The following is a 9,339-nucleotide window of genomic DNA, read 5'->3' as shown; positions in this document are numbered from 1 at the left end:
TGTTCAGTCTCATTAGTGCCAAATATTCCAAAGACTGGAAGAAAATAATCACCAAGAGGTTTTTAGCTCTGGTTCTGACCTGTATCGAGATCTCCAATCACGTATATGCTGGCTCCGATGGGCACAGCTCCATACACAAAAGAAGAACTAGTTGGGATACATAGGTTCTGGTCATTTAGATAAATCCACCTGTAAAAATAACAATTAAAAAACAGGATTTGATTTTTATTGAGCACATTAAAAAAAAAAAATCCAGACTTTTTTTTTGCAACTGTAATCTTTGACTCAAAATCAGAGTGTACATATTAATTTGTTGTGTGAAGAGAACATTATCTAGTTTGGGACAGTCCTGGCTTCTCCCAGCCAGGAAAAGCAGCTTGTACTGCTGTATCCTGAAGTTGCTTAATTTCAGAATTGCTCCACTCATCTGTGTAATCTACCTATAATAAATTCTTCTTGCAGCCACCGAGTGTGACCTTCTGGAAGAGAGCAGGCATGTAAGAGAGCCAACAACAGCTATGCCAGTCAATTTTCCCTACAGAGAAAATTTCAGGCAGTTTTGTCTTAAAATTAGTCTTTAAATTGTCTTTAAAACAAACACATTAAGTTTTAATGATCCATAGTAGGGGGAATAACAAATTGCTATAGCAGAACTTTGAAATTAAGCAGTGTCTCCCCCATATAATTCTTTAACTTCTTTAATTGTGCTTTATCAGGGACATGAAATCCCTGCCTGCTAAGAAGAATGCAGCACTTGGCAATGCTTAACTTCAAACAAGGGATAGAAGACTGGAAATCAAAGTGGTAAAGGAATTTGGAAAAGAAGAGAAATGTCCTTTATCTGGAATAAAGATATCCACAGACCTTCCCAATCACATATCAGGCTCTTTTCAATCCCTTTCCAGCTCCTACAGTAATCTTACAATTCCCCTGTGTTCATGGTAAGCACAGTCTCATTTCAACACTACATCAGCCTGATCTTTCCAACGAGTGAAAAGCAGTTTTCTGTGTTGAAGCCTTTGGAAAGCAGGTAAGTATGTACTCCTCATCCACGTGGGATGCTAGTTTATAAAGAGGTCCCATTGCCAAGAGTTGTCAGCATCCTCTCTGTGGTCCTGAAACACATTCCTACAAAATGCTGCTGCACCTTTGCAGATGCTGTCACAGTTACACAGTACAGCCCCTGAAACGTACAAATCAAGGCCATTTTAGGGGACTGCTCCTACACTTTTTATTAAATAATTTACAGCATACATGAAGGTCTAAGAAACCTTTTAAAATCACCCCATGGCCATACCAGGTTAATTTGAAGGAAAAAGGTAGAAAATGCCTTCCCAGATACTGCTGATCTTTGAAAATTCTGCATCATCTGAAATCCTGATTCAGAAGTAAACCACTCTTCTGGCACTGAAGGAGATGCTGCTCCTTATCAATTATCTTGGAGACAGAAATCAATTTTTAAAGGGCAAATGAAAGGATTAGCTGTCCATTATTTTGTCTGTGCCATACACTGAGGGATTAATGTTCTGCAGAAAGCAAGGAAATGGTTTGTAGCTGTCACAGAGGAGGACAGATGAACTAAGGAGAGAAAAGAAGTTCTCAACACTGATTCAGAAACTCTCACAGATCAAAACATCTTGCACCACATTTCATTAGCTTCCTTTCCTTACTGTAGGAGGAGGGCACAGTATTTTCACTACTTTTTAGCAGCAAGTGACCTAGAATTCTGAAAACTGAGTAAGTGGCAGAGAAATGCAGAAGGAAGACTCGATTTTTTTTTTTTTTTCTAACTATAGGACAAGGTTAAGGAAGGGCAAAATCTCAAATCAGGAGTTTATCTGTATTAGATACTCTGGGTTTTGGGGTTTAAATAAGAAAACCTAAACCCATGGGGTGAGACCCAAGCATTTTCCTACTATGCATCACCAAAGGACAATATTAAAGTATCTGCAGTTGCTTGTGAAAATCCATCCTCAGGCTTTCTCAACGTGTGTACTTTAAAAAACAGTCACCACTTTTCAGGAACACTCACAGCAGCTTTAGCAGTTAAAACTAGGAAGGAACAAAGGCAGGAAGGGCAAGGGGTCACGTTTCATCAGAATTTGACTAAGCTCCAGTTTAATGTGGGTTGTGCCTGCTGTTTGAACAGTATGGAAAAAACACCATGACCAAAAATTCAGAATCTTCAGCAATCTGAAAACAGTCCTTGGAACATAACTCTTGCGTACTTCCCTGGGATGGCTCCACTCAAACCGAGCCCAAGAGGAGCAGGGGGAAGGCAAGTCCTGCTGCAACCATGGGCAGAAGTGATCGCTCCAAAACCAGAGCAGGCTTCCACCCAATTTAAAAAAGGAAGGGGAGGAATCCTGATTTTTTTCAGTCTTAAAGTGAGACAAACAAAATGATCCATCCACACTGCTGTAATTAATGAGTAGGATGGTAACTGCTCTATTTCCAAGTGGGAAGTAAATAAAGATGTGATACAGGACCAACATATTCCAGACACGTCACCTCGAGCTCACCCCAGCTGGGAAAGGAAGCCTGGAAATGAATGAAAATCCATGTTCCTCTCATCTGACAGTGCTACCAGTCAGTCAGTGTTCTCATTACATTTGCATAAGCACTTGCTTTTAATGAAATTCCTGCACACTGAATGGAAGAATCTTGCTAATTACACATACTATGTTACAAGACTACTTAGTTCACTACTTATATACTGCTGAAAGCTCTTCCTTATTTTTATGATGTTCCAATATCAAAAATAACATTGTAAAGGATATTTTACCAAAGTGCTGCTTCTGAAAATTATCTCTCACTTTTATCCCCCTTAAATACCTGCAAATTTTCATAAGTATTTTTTGAACCATGAGAAGAAAGAAGCAATCCTACCCCACTTACAGACCACCAGGGAAAGGAGGCAGTGGCTATACTCAAGGACAGAGCACCACCAGCAGATCTTGCAAAGAATCCTAAAGTCAGTTAGGGCTCTGTTCAATATTTCCAACCATCCACATCGAGAAGAAAAAACCTGACTGTGTACAGACATCACCCAATTCTCCACACACCTATGTGGTGCCAAAAGGTGTATTGCAAATTACGAACTCTTGTAGAAGGAAAGTCTGACCCACCAAGGTCTTGAGCATGTATTTAAGACTTCCTCCTTTTTATGGAGTAGACCAACATTGGATCACTGAGTGAAGGATTCACATTCCCATCTTCCACTTTCATATTTATTAAATCTGTTTTTAACTTGATCGATATTTTAAAAACAGGATACAATGCACCCTCAATCTACAGCCTTTGGAAAAAAAATCTACATCCTGCAAAAACCCTGCAGTCTGATGTACAGCATTTTCTATCTTTGGGTTCACTTAAATTCACTTATGCACATGACTCTAAAGACAGGCTGACAAAACATTTATTAATTGAAAAATCTCAGTTACAGCAGCACTTCAAGTATGAGGATTATTTTCTACATCACCCTGTTCACATTTCATGTGAACTACTGCTACTATTCTGTCTCACTTCATTTATTTTATTACTTGTTTATACAGCACAGCTTAACAGGAGTCTCAGTGTTTATTTTTTTGCTAGTGTGAAGATCTCAGCACATCCCCAGTCTTTGAAAAGCTGCGTCATGGTTAAGAATAACAATTTTGAAAGACTCTGCGTTCTGAGTTATTTTGGAGTAAGTTACTGTCAAAGTAAACAATATTAAACAAGTCCAGTCCTTTAATCCAATTCAAGCCAGAATTATGGCAGCTCACATGAATTAATATGTTTACATACTGGTGTAAGTACATCCTCAGACATTCACACTGGAGTAAAACCTGTAACTCAGACAGTCTCTGGGTGCCTGGGATGATGCTCGACCCTGTGCTCCGGCAGTGAGGCCTGAGGCACACATGGAAATTTGTGCAGATGACACAGGTGTGCACTGCTGCACGTACCCCATAACCAACACCATCCCATGGCTGAACTCACAGTACACAGAGTTCCCTCTGTCCACAGAGAAAATGAACATAATGGAGTTCTGCACTTACTTAAAAACAGCTGGAAAAGCCCACAGCTCATTACAAAGTATGCAATATTGGCATGTAACTATTAAAAAAATCGCTGTGAATTTTGGTTTGAGACTGCTAGAAATGATGCTCTCTGCTCCAACCCACTGCTCTAAACCATTTTGCAAATATATTCCTCCTTTCCACAAATCTCTTAGCCCAACACTTTTAGACCTCTGCCAATGATATACACATCCATTGTTGATGTGATATTGCAGCTTTGACAGTGCCAGTATTTGCCTTCACTGCAACTACAAAAAGTGTGTGTGCAGTGGAGTCTGAGGGTACAGATATCCCTCATGACTGACTTTTTGAAGTTGCTGGTTCGAGGGGAGCTAATCACCTTTTATTTGCTTCAGAAACTTGCTGAGGAAATAAATGCACTTTTCAATTACAAATCCATCACCTCATAGCAACTGCACAATGTTTAAGACGAAGAATCTGTCTCTCTATGTCCATCCCAGTAATTGTCACTAAGGAGCTGATAGAGAGAGATTGTCCACCTGTGATAACCTCTATGGCATCACTAATGCCTTATTCTTGAGTAAATTATGCACAACTGAGCAAGTGGAATTGCTAAACTAGTCAAACACACAAGTACTAAGTAGTTACAGTACTTAGCATAAGGTTTTCACAGACTTAAAAAAAGCATATTATTTATTTTGAGTGAAGTATGGAAGCTTAAAGCAATTTTGATTTTTTTCTGCTATTTCTCAATCAGCCCATGAAATAATACCCTCACATTTTCCAGAGGGTCAATCTGCTTTCACTTGGTATTCATTTGGTATTTATTTATAAAACAGCATCTTAATGAAATTATTACAATTTCCCAGATTCAATCTTACTTCAAAGAAGAATACTGGACAATGAAATACTCTGTCTCAGTATTGGGCAAGCAGAAACATTTGCTAACTGCATTTTGAAGAGAAGTCCTTATGGCTATTTTCTCTCTTTTCCACGTAGGTACAACTGCTCAGGTGCCACAGTCACTGCCACAAACCCCCAAGAAGGAGCCACCCCACACAGATCTCTGAGGGCACCAAAACTGGGGATAACTGATGGACCCTGGAGCTGAGTGCTGGAACATGTAACAGGGACACTGCACCCTCTTCTGGCTACAGCACCCCTGGGCTGAGCTGGGGCCTTCCAAACCCCAGGAGCACCATCCCCAGGCAGCAGCTGCCATCATCCCAGTGATCCCTGATCCCCAGTCTCCACAGGAACATCCACAACCTGTGCCCTGTCTGATCAGCAGGTTCATGCTGAGTTAAATTTCTAAGCTCTGACTGGGCAGTGGCAGAGCAGAAAGGCAAAGTCTGATATCTCAGCTGCCCTCCCCACGTGCCTCCTCCATCAGCTCCAGACAAAGTCACCTCTGCTGCCTCCCCTGCCCTGTGCCAGCACAGCCCTTACACCACACACCCCACACTCAGAGCAACTGGGGCAACTGGAGTTTTATCACTATTCCACTTGAATCCTGAAACGCCTCGGGGATGCCACCAAGCAAAGACACAAATCCATCACACTGTGGCAGGTGTGGGTGCTGCAGTCAGCAGGTGGCACCACGGACCCACCTGCAGCACCCAGGCTGGGGCCTTCCCAGCTTCCCAAACTCCACTTTGTGGAAGCTCAACCTGCATCAACCAGTGAAACGGGTTTGCAGTCACTGCTGAGGAATCATGAGCTAGAACCTTCTGAAGAACAGAATCAGGCTGGAAATATTTCAAGTAAATCAGTTAAAAATAGCAAGTGAGAGAGAGGGGACCACTTCTTTACACAGTTCTTTCCCTTTCAAAGGCCTCTTGCAAAACATTAATAAACTTCTACCATTTCCCCAGCCTCCAGAAGGCTTGAAAACACTAAGGGAGCATTAGCAGCAACAGCCTCTCTGATCTGTCTGCTTCCCATAACCAATTTAAAGGATGTTTTTCTTCAGCTTCATTTGATTATAGCTAGTTTAGACACCACTTTGAACAACACAGAAGACTTCTTCATACAGAAATTAAAGTCTCTTTACAACCATAACTTGCAAGAAAATTATATAATGAATTTACATCTACTGTTCTATTTTTGTGTCCTTTTATACAGGTCACTGTCATAAATCAGTCTTGATCTTCTAATAAAGACATGCTAATCTCCTTCACTTGTCAACAAGCCTTGAAACATCTGACCACAAAGTCTTTTTAAAATTTAATTTATGAAAAAAGAATAATTCAATTTACAGTTATATGCAAGAAAAAAGTCACTGGAGGAACCAAAGCTTGCCAGTTATGACTGGAGAAGAAGGTGACTAAACAAAAAATTCAGTGTAAGGTAACATTTTGAATGGTTACCACATGTAGTAAGGTGGATTCCACAACCAGAGCCAAGAGATAACAAATGAAGTAATCGGAAGCAAATTCAAAACAAACAGAAGGAGATCAGCCATGCAGTGTGGTGAGGTGGCTGTGGGATGTAGAGCACCCATAGTGTCTTTCCTATGGCAAAAGCCTAGGTGGGTGCCATCAGCTATAAATGCTCAGAACAGAAATGCACGAAATTTCTCATCTCTGGTTTAGCAATTCCCTAAGCTGCAAATCTTTGGAGACAGGATTTGATCATGAAGAAATATCTCTGAACATACATACATTCCCCCATAGAACCATGGAATCATTTAGGTTGGAAAAGACCCGTAATGAGCACTCAACATGGAGCCTTGGGCACGAGGAGGGGTGGGGGCAGCAGTATCCTGCACTTGGGGAAATTGCAGAGTGCAGGGGAAGAACCACAACTCCCTGTGTGACCAAGGTGCTTCTCCTGTCCAGGGACACTCAAGACCCACATGGTGGTCCCAGGGCCTTCGGCTTGGCATTTAGAGGGAAAAGTGGAGTGGATGGACCTTCAGTAACAGCCATACTGGGTCACAAAAAGTGAAATGAGCAACAGATACATGGCACAGACCTCACAGGCTCTGGAGTGCAGGAACAAGGGGCCAGGGAAGAGGCAGATGACTGGATGGCAAGTTATTTTCTATGGTTAGAGCTGCAGCCAGTTACCTTTTAAACTCATCATGATAAAATTCAGATTTGCACGTCACCATCTCACTGGCTTGGCTGTCGTCACGACTCCTGACCCCACCAAATACATAAAGCTCGGAGGCAACTCCACAGGCCACTGCCCCAAATCTGAAAATCCAAATGAGGAAAAAATATTAATGCAATGTATCCAGACCCTTTTGCATACCCTTCTGAACTTTCTTTGCCTTTTATTCATTTATTTATACACACAGATGCCTTAAATATTCAACAAGATGAGATGAGTCATGGATATGAATTGTAAGCACCTAAAGAAAGAAAAAACCAGCAAAAATATTTATCTCTAAAAAATACTTTGAAGCTCCAATTGTAATATAATTTCTAGTTTTCATTTTGCATCAGGAAACTATTGTTTGTAACATCAGGACTGTATTTCTACAAAATTTGTATTTGTTGCTTGGATGCTTATCTTTACTCAGCCACATGTTAACTACAGGCCACCATGACTCAGAAAGACCTGGTGAGATTCATAGGCCATCTTCACAGATCCATCAGAAAAAGGACACTTTCCTCTCATCAGAGGGTTGGAAAAGCAATCTGGTTCCCCCCTTCCATTTTCCCTCACCTCCTCTCTTTGAGAGGACAGATTGCTGTCCACTGCTGAGTCCTGGGGTCGTAACACTCCACAGATTCAAAGAGTTTTCCATAGGAGCCTCCACCCATTGCATAGATTTTCTTCTTCATAGCTGCATAGCAGCCAATCTTATGGAAAAAAAGAAAAATATATCTAAAATGACACACAAATGCACAGTACTGAGAGCTCAAAGCTGTCTATACACACCCACAGAGGCATTTGGGTTGCCTGTACTACAGGTCAAACAATGCCAGGCATAAAAATGTTTAGCCACAGTTTTGTTTTAGTGTATAAATAGAGAAGCTGCTCACTCTCATTTAATTTTGAGACTATTTACTACAGCTTCTACTTGAAGCAAAAGGTTAAAGTATATATTTTTATACATATATATACATACATATATGTGCATTGACTGTTTAACAAGAAGTAACACAATAATATAGGATGTGGTTTTTACCTTTCTAACCATGGTCAAGTCTGGCTGCTTGGTCCAGGTCCGGTTATAAATATCATAGCTCTCCATAGAGATCAGCTCCCTTTCACCATCCTCACCTCCCAGAATATACAGAATCCCATCAATCTCTACCACACCAAAATTATGTCGTGCCTAAGGGATATCAATAAAGTCAACATTGAAAAACATAACTGCCATTGTGAATAAATGAATACAATTTTATTTTTCAAAATATCTGTCTGCAAAGTGCTATTGGTATTATGCTTGGCTTTTGTTTTGGTTTGGGTTTTTTTTTAATGGTGAAGTCCTAAACACCAGCACAAGATTATTAATTTAATCAACTAAACAAAACAAAGGGTACTAAAAGGAGGGGAAAAAAAAAAAAGCAGAGCAGCAGAAGCCAAAGAGACCACACAGAAATCTAAGAACAGAGCTTGGCCATATTTCAGTTCCCATAGTGGTGGTCTCCACAGTGAAGCTATTGCTTTCAGGTCTCTATAGCAGCAAAGCCTGGACCCATTCTCTGTGCAAAGGCAGCTCTCCTGTTTTGTATGTATGAGCCCAGCTACTCCTCAATCTCACAGCAAACATATCACAAGCAGGAAACTTAATGCATCATAACTAAAATTGAAGCCAAATTGATATGCCTTTGTCAACCAGAGATTGCAAAGAGCAAAATCCTGTGGTTAAACAACTTCCTAATAAACACCCTGTGCTGATTTACAAAGATAAAAACACAGGTGTATTAAGGATATATGTTTACAAATAACAAACTGTTACTTTTTGATGGAATGTAATTATGAAGAAGGAAGCATTAACTCAAACCAAACCTAAATATGTCTGTGCAAGCCAAGTTCTGTATGTTGGCCAGTCCTCTGTCCATCTTTTCTGCACAGTCCGATCTCTTTGTCCATCTCAGAGGTCTCTTGTTTTAGAAGGCCAGTATACGCAGAACATTAAGTATACTATAGGACTGATTCATTATGAAATTCCTGAAATTTTGTAGTTCATCTTACAGTTAGCTCTTCACCAATTGTTTAGTTTTTCCAGATCCAGCAGTCAGCATCAGACCACAAGAACAACAGGATATAAACAGAAGTCAGTCTGCAGCATGATTTTGAATGTGTAAGATGCAAGCGACTGGAGATTCAGAATAAAATTTTGCAGAAGAAAAGG

At 40.5% G+C, this 9,339-nt stretch overlaps 1 protein-coding gene across 1 annotated transcript in view; it reads right to left on the bottom strand.

The window, feature by feature from the left end:
* The window catches only part of GAN (gigaxonin), a 41,133-nt gene that overhangs the window by 14,496 nt on the left and 17,298 nt on the right, over window positions 1–9,339 (bottom strand). Inside the window, exons 7-10 of the mRNA XM_082290032.1 lie at window positions 8,167–8,316; window positions 7,701–7,837; window positions 7,097–7,225; window positions 80–189 (exon numbers count right to left, since the gene is read on the bottom strand). Coding sequence (XP_082146158.1) covers window positions 80–189; window positions 7,097–7,225; window positions 7,701–7,837; window positions 8,167–8,316 — 526 coding nt within the window. The remainder of the gene's footprint in view (window positions 1–79; window positions 190–7,096; window positions 7,226–7,700; window positions 7,838–8,166; window positions 8,317–9,339) is intronic.

This window comes from Coloeus monedula (genome assembly GCF_965178545.1).
Source record: "Coloeus monedula genome assembly, chromosome: 13".
In the NCBI taxonomy this organism is placed as follows: domain Eukaryota; kingdom Metazoa; phylum Chordata; class Aves; order Passeriformes; family Corvidae; genus Coloeus; species Coloeus monedula.
Note: the sequence above shows the minus strand (reverse complement) of the source record. Positions and strands in the feature narration are given on the sequence as shown.